Genomic DNA, 16,723 nt, shown 5'->3' with positions numbered 1-16,723 from the left:
TAATTTATGTGTTTTAAGTTTTAACTTCTAAGTGGATAACATTACAAAATTGACTCTGATATAGAAAGATTATGTTCCAATTTTTTCATACCAGTTTTTTTTTTTCAGATCCCAAAAAGACACCAAGATGACACAGTTCTTTGGACATAATTTTGAGGATGAGCGATGGCGTAAAGCAGCATTAAAGAATGCTTTTTCTTTGTTAGGGAAACAAAGATTTGAACATTCTGCAGCCTTTTTTCTTCTAGCTGGTTGCCTCAGAGATGCAATTGAGGTAATGAGTGAAACTTTTAAAATGAAAGTGTTGTCTTCATTTAAGTTTTTTATTAAGACTTACGTATTAATTTCTTCATTTCAAGTATGTGGAAATAAGTAGCTGAAGTAATAATATTTCATGTTATTTATATATTTTTAATATTTAATATTAATTTCAATTGACAGTGACTTAAAATTTTGTCATTTAGCTTGAAAGATATTTATACAGGATTAACCAAGGTGATACTGGTTAGTAGAGAAAGGTAATTGATCTCTCTCTTTTTTTAAAATTGAATCATCATGCATTACAAAGTTACAGTGTTATTCATGATTGACACCGGTCCCATTCATCTCTGTCCATTTTCCTATGCCAGTGTCCTTGGTTTCCCTTTCATGTCCTAGTCGGCTTCTGTGGCAGGCACTTTGTACCTCCTTCCAGCACTCCCTTTTTCAGAGTAACCCTTTCCTCCACCAATGTTGTATTGTACCTGACCCTGACCTATTTCTGCCTCCCCCACCTCTTTTAACAACTCCAACCTCACATTGGCAAGCATCTTATTGGAAACTAGTTTTTTTCAACAACCTTTGGGCATTTATTATTCCCCTAATATGTTTCTTTATATCCCATAGATGAGAGAGATCATTCTATGTTTGTCCCTCTCCCTCTAACTTCATTCAACATTGTACTCTAGATCTGTCCACAAAGCAGCAAATTGTATGACTTCTTTTCTTATGGTTTAGTAGTATTCCACTGTGTGTATGTACCATCATTTTATTTCTTTATCCAGTCATCTGTTCCTGGGCACTTAGGTTATAGATTTTGGCTATTGTGAATATAGGAGTGCAGATGTCTTTACTGCATTGCGCTTTAATATACCTTGGGTGTAGTCCAAGGATTGGAATTCCTGGGTTTGTTATGTGGAATCACAATTCTTAGTTTCTGGAGCAATGTCCATATTGTTTTCCAAAAACGCTGGACCAGTCCACATTCCCACCAGCAGTGAATGAGGGTCCCTTTTTCCTCTTGCTTCACACCAACACTGGTTGCTGCTGATCTTTTTGACTTGTGCCAGTCTCTCTTGAGTGAGGTGATATCTCATTGTTTTGATGTGCATTTCCCTTATGATTAGTGATGCAGAGCAATTTATCACATGCCATTTGGACATTTGTATTTCATTTTTGAGGAAGTTTCTGTTTATCCCTTTCCTCCATTTTTTCATGGGATTGGTTGTTTTTCTCCCTAAAAAAATTCTACCAATTCTTTATTTTTCTTGGATATTGACCCTTTATGAAATGAATATGAACAAATGGTTTCTCCCAGTATGGGGTTTCTTTGTGTCCTGGCCATTGTTTCCTTTGAGATGCAGACTTTTCATATTTAATGTAGTGACACTATTGTGTATAACTTTGTTTCTACTGCATCCTTAAAGATGCCTCTTGCTTCAATGTCATGAAGCAAGCAGAGTTCTGCCTGTGTTATTCTCTATGTATCTTATGGATTCTGGTCTGATATTGAGATCTTTAGTCCATTTTGATTTGACTTTTGTACGTGGCAGTAGAGGACTGAGTTCTCTTTTTTTTTTTTGCATGTGATTTACCAGTTTTTCCAGCACTACTTGCTTGCATGGCTTTCCTTGCTTCACTTCATATTTTTTCTCCTTTATTGAAGATAAACTGACCGTATATCTGAGGGTCTGTCTTTGGATTTTCTATTCAATTCTGTTGAACTGAGGACCTGTCCTTATTCCAGTATCATTCTGTTTTAATTACTACCACCTTGTAGTATAATTTAAAGTTGGAAAAAGTGATGCCTCCCATCTTCTTTTTCCTAAAAAGACTATTGTTTTGACTATTCAGGGGGGTTTATTATTACATATAAATTTCAGAAGTGTTTGATCTATGTTTTTGAAGTATGTTATAGTTTTTTATATCATTGTACAAGGATTTACAATTCTGTTCACCATACTTTTCATTTGTACATCATCTCAATACCACATCCCCAACAGAGAGCACACTTCCCTCCACCACTTTAGTATCTCCTCCCATTGGTCTCACTCTTAAGAATTTTTATCAATAGGTTAAAAAAAAAGTAGCTTGTCCTGTTTATTTTTTACTTGACTGTAAATTGGTAGCACTGTAGCACTGTCATCCTGTTGTTCATCAATTTGCTCAAGCGGGCACCAGTAATGTCTCCATTGTGAGACTTGTTGCTACTGATTTTGGCATATTGAACATGCCATGGGGAGCTTGCCAGGCTCTGCCATACAGGCGGGATACTCTCGGTAGCTTGTCAGGCTGTCCGAGAGAACCAGAGGAATTGAACCCAGGTCAGCCACGTGCAAGGCAAACACCCTACCCGCTGTGCTATCGCTCCACTCCCGTCTGTAAATTGGTAAAACTTGGAAAATTTTTAGCTGATTATATCTTAGTAACTTTTAAAGCTGTTGGGAATATTTACGATAATACTACCTAAAATTGTTTTTTGCTCAGTTTTATACTGCTGAAGTGAATGGGGAGAATAAAAATTCAACAATAAAACAGTATTTCATATAAATAGATCATATTAAGAATTTTTTGCATTTCCTCATTGGGGTAATTATTTTTGCAAATATATTTTTAGTATCAGCAGTTCAGTCTGCCAGTAAATGATGTCCGTAGATATGCGAAAGCAGGCATGTATGTTTCATTTGTTACTTTATCTCAAATACTAATAAAACCTGTCTTTTCTCTAGTTATTAGTTTAGTTAACCTAAAATGAAAGATGTGCCTACTTATAAACAAAATTTCATTTTCTTAAGGTATGTCTTGAGAAACTGAACGATATTCAGTTGGCTCTTGTAATAGCAAGACTCTATGAGTCAGAATTTGATACATCTGCAACATATAAATCTATTTTACATAAAAAAGTTTTGGGAATTGATTCTCCTGTCAGTGAACTCAAGTCATTGAACATAAATGTGAATTATGATCCCTTTCTTCGGAGTATGGCATATTGGATTTTAGAAGATTATAGTAATGCTCTGGAAACACTAATAAAGCAACCTGTTAGAGAGGATGATGGTAAGTTGTACTTCTAAGATATTACTGAGAGAATTCTATTGCTATTTGCTGGGTGCAAAGTACACTGTAATACTAATGTTGATTTTTCCACAGTGCCCAAATGTAGTACATTCATATTGGTATGATCTCATCAGTTGTTTTGGGTGTCTGGAATGCTGTACATTAATTTTTATGGAAAATTTCTTACCGTTCCCAGTTTTGAAAATTGGCCCACTAACTCATTATCAAATTCTTTAAATTTGGTTTAAATCATTACATTCTACTTTTGGGTAGTGGGGGAACCCTGTCAGAGAATGCAAGTTGAAATCAAGAGTTCATGGTTTAGTTGGAACAGGATTATGTATAGTCTAAACAGAGTGTTTACTCTTTTGATTTTTAAAAAAATTTTTTTAGAAAAATCCTTTGGCAGTAAAAACTTCAATCTTTACGTTTTATGAAATTGATGTATCAAATATTTTAAACTTAATTATAAGCATTTCATATTACTATAGGTGGAAGTTATGTTGGTTTTATTATTTTTATTAAAAAATCTATGCAGTGTAAAAAAGGGTGACTTAAAACTTGTTGATTGAAAGTCAAGCTAAATAAATGATTTGTGAGGGAGAGTGAACTTCCTCAGACTTTGTAACATTGCTCACGGCAAACAGGAAACAGAGCAGATTAGTGCTCAGGCCCAGTGATGCAGTGCTGCTAGGGGGCAGCATGACCACCAGGGAAGAAGTGCCAGGGAATCTGAGGGCCTCCGCATGTCATGCATATGCTCTTGTCTTAGATTCTCTGACCTTCACTAAATAAAAAATTGGAGGGGGTGGGGTTGTTGGCCACACCCAGCAGTGCTCAGGGATTACCATGCTATGCACCTAAGAATTCCTTCTGGTGGGCCTGGAGACCTTATGAGATGCAGGGGATTGGACCTGGGTGGGCCATATGCAAGGCAAATGCTCTACCCCCTGTACTGTATCTATTTTATAAATTTTCTTTCTAAAGTTTTTTCTAGAGGTTAGTATACAACAAGAATTCCTAGAATAAATTAAAATGTAAGTGAAATATATACTTGAAGTATGTTTAGAGATAGAAAGTGTGTTATACAATGTGATATAATTTAGAGTAGTAATCGGTAAAGGTTCTAGTTCAGTGCTTTTCACATTGCATCATTTAATCAAGAAGTGTCATGTGTCTTACTATGAGAGACAGATTTTTAAAAAAAACATGCTACTCAGATTCTTAGCCATCAGAGCTAAGGATTTTTAATTGACCTCTTTGTCAGTTCAAAGGAAGAGGAAAAGAAAAGTCCTATTCTAGTTACTTTTAAATTCCTACCTATATTCTTTTTAAAAAATTTATTTTGATTTGTGTTTAATACATGATTACTTTTAGGACCAGTTGAACTTACTCTTACAGATGGAGAAATGTAAAGTAATGCAGGGGTGGTGGCAGAGATATATGTCTGGATTTTGGAGTATAGTGTTAGGTTTTACTAAATATGACATGGTTTGCAATTGGAATAAGTCAAGGATAAATTCTTGGTCTGTAGCTTGAGCATAAACAAACATTTGGGGGAAGAATTGAGCAAATTTTAGGAGAATTATCTTGAAGAAGACTTTACTGATAAAATGATCTTTGAGCAGAGACCTGTGATGTAATGAGCACATGATCAAAGTATCTGATTTTAAACTAAGAACACAGCAAAAAAAGGCCCTGAGGCAAGAGTGTATACATATACATGTAATTATTTATAGACCTTGGGTTACAGTGCCCTAGATTACATGTTGAGGTTGGGAATGGAAAAAGAAATGAGTTAGTTATCATCATATATGTAGTACTTGAGGCCACAGAACTTTGTACATTCACCCAGGGAAAGTAGAGAGAAAGAAGTTAAGGACTGAACTCTTTGCTATTAATCAAAGGTAGAATGGGTGAAGAGATGATGAAGTAGACCAAGAAGAAATGTCCAGAAAAGTCACTCTCACTGTCATCTCGTTGCTCATCGATTTGCTTGAGTGGGCACCAGTAATGTCTCCATTATGAGACTTGTTCCTGTTTTTGGCATATCAAATACGCCACGGGGAGCTTTCCAGGCTCTGCCGTGTAGGCGGGATACTATCAGTAGCTTGCTGGGCTCTCCCGGAGGGACGGAGGAATTGAACCCAGGTCGGCCTCATGCAAGGCAAGGCAAATGCCCTCCCCACTGTGCTATCGCTCCAGCCCATCCAGAAAAGTAGGTTAAAAAAAAAAAAAAAAACTATGTTAAGGGATATTTTGAGTTATTTTGGATAATTACCAGAAAAGATATGAAATCAGCATAATCCTTGTTTTGCTTTTGTGCTGTAACACTCATTGCAAATATATTCTTGTCTGTTAAATATTATATATTAGTGTGGTGTCAATAAAAATTTTCTTTTTTTTGGTTTTTGGGTCACACCTGGCGATGCACAGGGGTTACTCCTGGCTCTACACTCAGAAATTACCCCTGGCGGTGCTCAGGGGACCATATGGGATGCTGGGGATCGAACCCGGGTCGGCCGCATGCAAGGCAAACGCCCTACCTGCTGTGCTATTGCTCTAGCCCCCTCAATAAAATTTTTTCTAAAAATTAGCTGAACATGACAGAGTAGGACCAGAGAGATATTAAGTACAGCAGGTGGGACTCTGGCCTTGCATGCAGCTGACCCAGATTTGGTCCTTGGCACTGCATATGGTACCCGAAACCCAGCAAGAGTGATGCCTGGGTGCAGAGCCAGGTGTAGTCCCAAAACCAAATATTTAAAAACTAAAGTTGAGAAAAAGGACTATAGTACAACTCTAGAAAAGTTTTATTTACTTATTAATTTGCTTTCAGATCAAGTCAAGATTTCAGCCTGTAACCCTGCAGTTTTTAATTTCTACAATTATCTAAGAACACATCCTCTTTTGCTGAGACGTCATTTTGGATCATCAGATACATTTTCCAGACACCTGAGTTTGACAGGAAAAAGTGGACTGGCTGGGACAATCAGTTTAAGTGAAAGAAAATTATTTTTTACTACTGCCAGTGCTCATTTAAAAGCTGGCTGCCCCATGTTGGCCTTGGAAGTATTATCGAAGATGCCAAAGGTTATCAAGAAAACAAAATCTTTTTGCAGAACATCCAGCTTTGTGGATACTAGTAAAAATTGCTCACCTTCTTCTCCGCTAAAGTTGGATGCAAAGGAAGATAAAGCTTCTGCTATTGACTGGTCACAGTCACTGATTAATGGTTTTGGGTCTTCTTCAGAGGGCTCCTCAGAGAAGCAATCAAATTCCACTCTTTCTTTTGATTGGAGTCAACCAAGTGTTGTATTTCAGGATGATTCTTTGGAATTAAAATGGGACACTGATAACGAGGAAGAGAATGAGGATCTCTCTATTTCAAGGAAAGAATTGAAATCTTCACAGAGCAAAGTAGATAAAATAGATGAAACAAGTTCTAATTGTACCACCTCTCTCAGCACACTAGATGAAAGTGACATCATAAATCCATCAGAAGATATAATTGCAGTTCAATTAAAGTTTAGAGCATGTTTAAAAATTCTCACAGTAGAACTTCGTACTTTATCTACTGGTTATGAAATTGATGGTGGAAAATTGCGTTACCAACTATACCATTGGCTTGAAAAAGAGGTGATAGCTCTTCAGAGGACTTGTGACTATTGTCCTGATGCTGAAGAATTAAATTCCACGCTTGGAGAAAAAGGAGATAAATTTGGATTAAGTGAAGAGACTGATGATTTGCCTCACCAAAAAAAGGTGAAACAACAGAGAGAAATTTTTCAGGAAAAAAGACAGTGGCTTTTGAAATATCAGTCACTTTTACGGATGTTTCTTAGTTACTGCATACTTCATGGATCCCATGGTGGGGGACTTGCATCTGTGAGAATGGAATTAATTTTACTTTTGCAAGAATCTCAGCAGGTATGTAACTTATGGAGCAGCTAATGAGCACATATAAGAAAGTTTTTGACATTGCTTTCTTAAATATTAAATTTTATTTTTTTATAATAGTCTCTTTAATAATGTTTTAGTATGGTACTTCATATTATGAATTTGTTGGTTTATATGTTACAGTTTCAGGGCATTTTGACAGCAGTTGATAGAGTATGAGCTGCTAACCATCTTACATGGATGGTTCTTGAGAAAATGAACTGTTCTTTATTATAAGAGAATACCATCCATCAGTTTTCAGTATAGTTGTTGGTTTTCCTCAAATACTATGTGTTCATAAAAGTTTATGTCATGCTTTTAAGTTTTGATTGCATTAAAACTTTTAAGTTTTACAAAGAAATCTCTAAATTACTTGAAAAATCTATTATAAATGACTAATGAAACTCCCTCCCCCTTCTTTTTTTTTTAAAGGAAACGTCAGAACCAATATTTCCTAACCCTCTGTCAGAAGAGACCTCTGTCCCTCTCCTTTTTGCTTGCACAGCCAGTGCCAAAACAGTAGTTGCCAATCCATTATTGCACCTTAGTAATCTAACTCATGATATTCTACATGCCATAATAAACTTTGATTCACCACCCCATCCTGATAACCAAAACAACAAAGTAAGTATGCTTGGTTTCAACCTTTTTATTTAGCTGTATACAATAATAACACTAAAAGATAATTGTTAATGACTTTTTTTTTTCTTTTTGGGTCACACCTGGCGATGCACAGGGGCTACTCCTGGCTCTGCACTCAGGAATTACTCCTGGCGGTGCTCAGGGAACCATATGGGATGCTGGGATTTGAACCCGGGTCGGCTGCGTGCAAAGCAAACGCCCTACCCGCTGTGCTATCGCTCCAGCCCCTGTTATTGACTTTTTAAGTAATCAGTTCTATTCAGTTCTTCAGTTCTAATCAGTTCTTCAGAAAGCAAATTCTACCTCTAGTAGTTTGTTTGCATTACCAAGTTTCATAGTGATTTTTTTTTTTGATCAGTGAAGATTACTAATTCAGAGCAGACATTACTTATTCTGGTAGGTATAATTATGTTGCTTATGTCAATAAGGTACTTTAAATTTTTATTATATTGCAGTTGTTTAATATTTTATTAAAAGTAGAAAGTCTACATCCAGACCGATGAGTAATTCCTTTATCAACACACTTAGCTAAAATGGTAATTGCTTAAACTGGGAATTTAATATTTGGTCTTAAAGTACTAATATGTGTTGACTTTTTCTGTTCGGGAGAAGCCCATTTTCTCTCTCGCCCTCTTCCCTCATTCCCTCATATCTCTCTAGATTTCTTTTAGTAGAAACCAGTTTGTTTCTCTACAGGGGGAAAAAAAAGTGATAATATACCAGTAAATTTTTCTGTAATAAAATATTGCATATTTAAGGGTAATGTAAAGTTTTTGTTTCTGGGTTGGTTTGGTTGGTTTATGTTTTTTTTTGTTTTTTGGCTTGTTTTTGGTTCATACCTAGTATACCTAGTGATGCTCAGGGCTTACTTCCAGCACTGTGCTTAGGGATCACTCCTGGCAGTTGCTTAGGGGAGCCTTATTGAGTACCAGGGATTGAACCCAGTTGGCTGTGTGCAAAGCAAGCACCTTAACCACTATTCTATCTCTCCAACCTTTGTTGTGAAGCTTTCTTGCCCCTCAAGGTTAGGTCTTGATTTATAAGACAGACACAACAGAATCACATGAAGTGCTTATTAAAAGTTTGACTTCTTGGATCCAGAGCTAGTTCAACTGGTTGAGTGCTTGATTTGCATATGGTCAACCCGTTTTTGATCCCTGACATCCCATATGGCCACTTGAGCTCTGCCAAGAGTAATTTTTGTATGCAAAGCCAGAAGTTATCCCTGAGCAGCTGCCAAAAGCCTTGGAATTTGCTTTGTTTTTAAATTAGCCTAAATGAGACCTATAGAGGCAGAAATGAATGCTATGGAAATAAGAAAATACTATTTTATAAGAGTAAAGTAGTTTTTTAATTTAAAAATGCTAACTTTGATATTGAAAAAATTTTTATTTTTAAAAATTAGTACTAAATACAATTGAAATAAATTTGTTTTTTTTTTTAGGTTTATGTAATGCATACTTTAGCAGCCTCACTTTCTGCTTGTATTTATCAGTGCCTTTGTGGTAGTCATAATTACAGGTAAATACCTTTTTTAAAAATTTAGGGATATTTTCTATAACTGATGAGTTTTCAGAATTTGTATGTGCTTTAGAAAAACTAGTAATTTACTTTTATGTAAATGGATGTGACTGGAATGGATTTTTTTCATAGGAAAATTTAGTTTATGTTGTTCTGGTAAATGGATTTCAAGTAATCCTTGAAGCTAAGTTACTTATTTTGTTAGAGAGAAATATATGAACTGATAACGATGTTTAACATGGTATGGAAGCACAGAGGAAAGAGTACCTGATAGTACGAAGAGAAATTTCACAAACTGTTTATGATTTTTTTTCTTACTCTTTTGCAATTTGTGTACTGGGGCTTTAGTATAACTTACCTGCCTTTTTATAAAAATTGTTAAATATTCTGTAGCTTTAAGTTCTTTAGCATTCTCTGATTTAATTTCATCTCTTTTCTGTCTATATAGATAGACACACACATATAGATAGATAGATAGATAGATAGATAGATAGATAGATAGATAGATAGATAGACACATATATGTATATTAAAAAAAATTTCCCTCTAAGATTGGTTGTCTCCTACTTTGAACCTCATCTAATGTAGTACAGTACTCTTGGAGTATGGGTGGTATGAGGTATGAATTATCCATCAATAGTTTCACTTGCAGGTGAGGCTTGGCCCGAGCATGTGGAGAGCATGGCTGCGTTTGGGTTCTGGAGGTTTTTGGCTGCCGGGACTGGGTCCCTTGGGGCAGAGAGGGGTCTCACCTGCCCCCATCCAGGGCATCCCAAATGAAACAGCCTGGCGCTGGGTCCAACAACATGGTTATGGCGAGTGTCATGTTATGTTCCGTTCTGGGAGAGAAGGACATGTGACTTTCCAGATTTTATCTTTAAAATCATTATGAGATGAAGAGATAGTATAGTGAGTAGGATAGCCTTGACAAGTAGCCGACCAGTTACAGTCCCTGACACCATATTAGACCTAAATATGGGAATATTGTATGTGACATTTAGTTGATGTACTTTATATTACTGTTTATTGTTATGATTGAGGTTCATTATGGATTATTATTATTGTAATATAATTTAAATGGTTTTTTCCCTAAGTTCATTTCAAACAAATCCATTTACTGGAATGGTGTATCAAACAGTTCTTCTTGCCCATCGACATTCTTTGAAAACCGGGAGCTTAGATGAAGCAGTAACGCCCAATACATCACCATCTCAATGGCCAGGTACAAACAAAGTATATATTTATGGTTCCTTAGCCTTATTGGTTTAATCAAATAATGAAAGTAAATTTGGTTTTGTTAATTATTGAAAGTTCATACTAGTTCAGTATTCACTACTTATTTCAAAGTATGCAATTGCTTAACTCATTTTTCATTAATGGTTTTGTTAAAATGCATATTTTTGTTGTCATAAAAAGTAGTTATGACAGTTAAATTTTATCATATTTGAATTAGATTACTGATTTTCATTGTTTCTCTAAATTGAGCAAATCACTCAACATTAGTGCATTATGTGCAATAACACCTAATAGTCTGTGAATCTGTAGGTCAATCTTTATGCAGTAAAGTTTTTTCCAAAATTGGAAAGTGTTATTTGTAAAAAATTTTGAGGGGGCTGGAGCAATAGGACAGTGGGTAGGGTGTTGCCTTGCATGTGACCGACCCGGATTTGATTCCCAGCATCCCATATGGTCCCCTGAATACCGCCAGGAGTAATTCCTAAGTGCGTGAGCCAGGGGTAACCTCTGTGCATCTGTGCATCGCTGGGTGTGACCCCCAAAAAAAAAATTTTGTCGTTAGTAGCTTTGTTTCTTTTTTTTCTCTTCTAGGAATTACTTCTCTAATGCGACTTTTGAATTCTTCTGGTGAGGAAGCCCAATCAGGACTAACAACCTTGCTCTGTGAGATTCTCACAGCGGTGTACCTTAGTCTCTTCATCCATGGCTTGGCAACACATTCTAGTAACGAACTTTTTCGGATTGTGGCCCATCCTCTAAATGAAAAAATGTGGTCTGCTATGTTTGGTGGAGGTGCACGTGTGCCCAGCAAAGAACAGACACACTCAAAAGCTTTACATGGTTAGTTGTTAATGCTTGATTTTTTTAAATAAGGCTTTATTTATTCATCTGAGTGACACCTTTGTCAAACAGAATTGCATATTAGTTTATTTGTAGAAAGATTTATTATAGACCCTTAATGGTTGAGAAGTAATCTTATGGTAAAAGTATAGTATAAAATTTCTGGTGTGATTTTAACTCTTAAGATATTCTTGCACTATTGTGTAGAACTAAAATTTTTCTTACATCTTTTACTATTAAAAGTTTTCATTTGTTTTGAAATATACTATAACTCTGATTTTTGTTCTATCCCAAATACAGATTCTCTCTTCTTTCTTTGGCAGGAAGGCACTTTGCTGTGCCTAGCCCCCACCAGGTAGTGGTATTCTCCATGGAATGTGTGGGCTTTTCCAAAGCTCTTTCAACCATCAGTTCTCATAGCCCTCCCAGTCTTGCAGGCAAGATATTAGCTTTGGAAATAGGTTTTTACAGTTCAGCTTGCTTTGTTTTGTTTTGGAGGGGATGGGGGTACAGTGGGCCAATTTTATTTTGTTTGGCATTTATATTAGACAATGGAAATTTTTCCTTTAATCAAGCCATATTTTTGATTTAGAACAATGATTGTCTTCCAAAAACTATTTCTGCTTTCCTATTATGCATTTAAATTCTTGGTTTTGATGTTTTTTCTTTTTTTTTTAACCTAAAACATTTTTTACCTACAAAGTTTTAAATTAAAAAATCTTTGATAAACTTAATAAATCAGATTATGGCTTGAAATGACTGGAAAAGTATTTGAAGTGAGTCTGCTTTATGGTTTGCATATTATGATTTTGGCCAATAAGGGATTTGGATTTCTAATTGTTCACAATACCATAAAAAGTAAACATTTTAAACAGTTACATACAATTTTCTAAACTTACTAATATTGAAACAATATGTTATGTATTTGTTTAAAGTTAGAAGCGCCAAGCTTTCTTGACCTGAAAACCTTCATGGTGCTTTCTGCTTTTCTGTTAAGTTTTTTCAGTAATTCTGGTTTTCAAAAGAAAACTTATTGATTTGGTTTTGGGGCCACACCTGGTGATGCTCAGTAGTTATTCCTGGCTTTTCATTCAGAGGTTATTCCTGGCTCTGTGCTCAGGATTTATTCCTGGAAATGCTCAGGGGACCATAAGGGATGCCAGATGATGAACTCAGATTGACCACATACAAAACAAGTCCCTTACTCACTATACTATCTTCTAATTTTTTTTAAAGTATTTTAATTCTTATAGTATCTCTACTAATTTTAAAAGAGTGGTTTCTTGTGTTTCATTTTTTCATATAGATAAATATAGTAAAAGACTGACCTATGGGCTTTGGCTTGGAAGATATATTTGACTTCATTTTTGGTTTATTTATTGTATATATTTTAGATACACAAATTGAGCTAAATATAAGCATTCAAATATCAAAAAGGAATAAGATTTGAAGTTTTATTAGTTCAGTAATAGATCATTGGCAATTAATTTTGACCCTTTTTTAATATGTTCTAAGAGAAAGGAATTTGTTGAATCTAAATTTTATTTGTGTAAAATTTTAAAAGGAGGCAAGTTTATCCTAAGAATGTCTACAAACCTGTAAAAAATTAAACATATAGTCTTATAGCCAATCACAGGTCTTAAGTTTAAACCTTTTCTACTGAGCATAGATTATAAAAAATAATACTTCAAGTTAAAATTGTATTTGGTTAATCACTCAGATTAAATTGTTTGTAGGCACAAATGCCATTACTCAAATTGTCTTTCAAGTCCCATTATGGTACCGTCATAAATTTTAAAACACTACTGAATTCTGAGTATTGAAGTCACCAAAAATTATCTGCATCTATGTTAGTTTAGAGCATGGTACCTAAATAATGTAATGTATTTAAAAATGGTTCACTTAGTGGTTAAGCTGGATGCATCCACATCTGGGTTATATGATCCTCATCTTTATTTCAGAACCCATAAACTAGTACAAACAATTATGGATGTACTGAAAGAGCTTCTAAAGAAAACATGCATGATGTGATTCATTTGTTTATTAACCAGAAGAAATGAAATATTGTCAGTAATGAAGCTAAAATCCTATCTAGATTGAGGAGTTGTAGGAGGGGACAAAAAGAAAAGTAGAATAAAAGGTGAAAAAAAAGAAGATAACAGATGATGAAGATAGTAACAATTAGAAACCGCAGCCTTGTGAAGTAAATCAGGTGTCATTGGAAAAGAGAGACTCTGAAAATAGGAAATCACCCAAGAACAGGGCACAAATAGAAGTGGTTTTTAACATGACTGGGTTATGGAGTCTTAGTATTTGAAAGCGTTAGGTTCTAGAAACATAAATTCAGAGAGCCTGCAAGCTTCATAAATTTTAGGTTCAAAGTTCTGCTAAGTGTAGTTATGATGTCCCAAGAGTCTAATTGAATTATGTATAGTAATTCAACAATATACATTGTTTTCTGGGGCTGGGTCAATAATACAGCAGTTAAGACACTTCCCTTATAGACAGCTGACCCAGATTTGATTCCAGCACCCCCTATGGTCCCCCAAACTCCAAGAGACATGATTCCTGAGTGCAGTCAGGAGGAAGCCCTGAGAACTGCCAGGTGTGGCCCCAAAACAAAACAAAACAAATATATACTATGTATGTGTGTGTGTATGTGCATTATGTATACGTATATACTCATTGTTTTCCTAAGTACAATTCAGTAAGTTTTGTCAGAGAAATTTGTTAAAATTAATATACATAATTTAGTTTTTTAGTATCTCAGTTTGGTCAAAATAAAACTGACAGATGTTTAGTATTTTATTTTCTCACAATTTAAAGTTTCTGATAAAGTATTGTGTATTAAAATTTAGGTACATGGGGCTGGAGTGATAGCACAGCGGGTAGGGCATTTGCCTTGCACGCGGCTGACCCGGGTTCAAATCCCAGCATCCCATATGGTTCCCTGAGCACGGCCAGGGGAAATTCCTGAGTGCAGAGCCAGGAGTAACCCCTGTGCATCGCCAGGTGTGACCCAAAAAGCAAAAAAAAAAAAAAAAAAATAAAATAAAATTTAGGTACATGTTATGACTCCAAAGCTCCATCATGTCCAAAGTGTTTTCATATTTTTAATGTTATGACAAGTATTTATTTCTCTTATTCTTTTATAAATTTAAGTTTTAATATTCTTGATATGTCATTAGCTAATTTGTATAATAAATGTGCTAAATTATTTTTATGACATTGATGGATTTTATAACATAAGAATAAAATGATATATGATTTTTATTATACTTTAGTAGGTCACAGTTCTTATACAAATATTGATGTATATCAGTAATTTGTTTTTTAAACAAAATTTTCCCTCAAATTTCACATCTTATGGGTAACAAAAGATTATTTTATTTTCTAACTAAAACTATAATACATGTATGTCTTCATGGAGTTCTAAATTATTCGGATTAATTTTTAAAGTAGCTTATTAGCTAAGCAATAGCTTTAAAGTAGTTTACCAATCAAGCAGTAGCAATTTCAGAATGATTAATTTCCTGTGAACAGTTAGAAATCCATACTTTTGCTTTGTATTGCATATTATAAACAAAGCATTTTTATTTCAACACTTTTACTGTATTTTATAATATTTGCAATTATATAATTTTCTATTTTGATAAATTTACTGTATTGATTTTTTTATGACTTCAAGTTGGGGAATGAAATGAGTATTTTATTCTGTGATAAGCATTTTTTTTAGTATGAAACTGTTAATGATGTTAAACATTTAAAAAAGGATTTTGAGGTTGGGTTTTTTTTTGCATTTAGTGATTTATATTACTCAGAAAATCCAGATATTTCGATTTCTATGAAAGTGAAAGTTTTGCATTCAGAATTTAGTAATTGACATGTTAATGCTATCTTTAGCAAAATAACATTTCCTAACCAGAAAAGGCAAGCTATCAGTGTAGTATTAAAAATAAGTCAGTAGCTTAAAATGTTGGTGAAAGTGCTAATTATTTTACTACAGAACTGAAAATAGCTAGCTAGTTCTACTGGAAAAAGGAATTTTTTTTATTAGTGTCCTTGGATAGACTTTTTATTATAGGCCATGTAGTACAAATTTTGTCATTGATCCCTCTTGTCTATAAATTTAAAAGTAAGTATTTTATTTATTTCCTGTTAGGTAAGACAGATTAAGAGTAGAGAAAACATGGAAGATGAAAGAAAACTGACTGTAATAAATAGGTATACTTAGGGGGCCAGAGCAATAGTACAGCAGGTAGAGTACTTGTCTTGCATGCTGCTAACCCAGATTCATTCCCTGACATCCCATATGGTCCCCTGAGCACCACCAAGTGTGGCCCTCCAAAAAATGAGGGGAAAAAATTGAAGTAGGTATGTTTAAATTTTAGGTATTCTCATTATAAAACCAATAGCTTTAACATGCCTTGTATTCTGATGTTTCTGGCAGTCTAAACACTGCAGCAAAATAGCTGTAACATTTTTTTAATTCTAATTTAAATACTTTCACATTGTTGTATAAGAAGTACCAGAATTTTTTCCTTTTTTTAACTTGAAACTCTTTATGTCCAGTGAATAGCTCCCTTTCACACCCCCTTATCTGGTTTATAACCACCATTCATGATTTTGTTTTTACAAATTGCTATGTTTATCTTTCTTGTTACTTATTTCACTTTCCTTAATGTTGATTCATGTTGTAGGATGGGACAGGATTTCTGTTCTTTTTATGGCTGAAGTGTGTGTGTGTGTGTGTGTGTGTGTGTGTGTGTGTGTGTGTGTGTGTACCTATTCATTCCTTTTTTTTTCCCCCTTCTCTTTTTGGGCCACACCCTGTGATGCTTAGTGGTTATTCCTGGCAGTGTTCAAGGGGCCATATGGGATGCCAGGGATCGAATCTGGGTCTGCCACATGCAAGGCAAATGGGTACCTGCTCTTCTATCGCTCTAGCCCCCTATTCATTCTTTCAGTGTCGATTTTTACCTGACATTTTATGAACAGAGCTCTTTATGGCTTTTGGGGTGGTTGAAAATTAGTATTCTGAGGCAGTTATCTCCAGAAATTTTTTATTATATAACACTGTATAACTATGCTCAAGCAAATTCCCAATATATGTATATTTATTTATAAATAAATGTACTGTTGTTGGTTTAGGCATTAGACATGGGCACCTTTTGTTTTCTTTTTCCCCTTACATCTTTTATCTTCGTCTGTCTTTTTCTCTTTTCTTTCC

The 16,723-nt window shown here is 34.9% G+C and overlaps 1 protein-coding gene across 5 annotated transcripts in view; it reads left to right on the top strand.

Annotated features, from left to right (window-relative positions):
- DMXL1 (Dmx like 1) overlaps positions 1–16,723 on the top strand; it is a 128,135-nt gene that overhangs the window by 61,442 nt on the left and 49,970 nt on the right. For 3 of the 5 annotated variants that reach the window (XR_008630623.1, XM_055141061.1, XM_055141060.1), the window contains exons 22-29: positions 109–274; positions 3,054–3,315; positions 6,155–7,245; positions 7,687–7,878; positions 9,341–9,417; positions 10,512–10,639; positions 11,245–11,493; positions 11,817–11,930. Coding sequence is in view for 4 of the 5 variants with exons in the window: in XM_055141061.1 (XP_054997036.1) it covers positions 109–274; positions 3,054–3,315; positions 6,155–7,245; positions 7,687–7,878; positions 9,341–9,417; positions 10,512–10,639; positions 11,245–11,493; positions 11,817–11,930 (2,279 nt within the window). In the remaining variant the exon portion in view is untranslated. The remainder of the gene's footprint in view (positions 1–108; positions 275–3,053; positions 3,316–6,154; positions 7,246–7,686; positions 7,879–9,340; positions 9,418–10,511; positions 10,640–11,244; positions 11,494–11,816; positions 11,931–16,723) is intronic. The other 2 variants (XM_055141063.1, XM_055141062.1) reach the window with 1 other exon arrangement.

This window comes from Sorex araneus, chromosome 6 (genome assembly GCF_027595985.1).
Source record: "Sorex araneus isolate mSorAra2 chromosome 6, mSorAra2.pri, whole genome shotgun sequence".
Lineage (NCBI taxonomy): Eukaryota > Metazoa > Chordata > Mammalia > Eulipotyphla > Soricidae > Sorex > Sorex araneus.
This window is presented reverse-complemented; position numbering and strand designations above follow the sequence as displayed.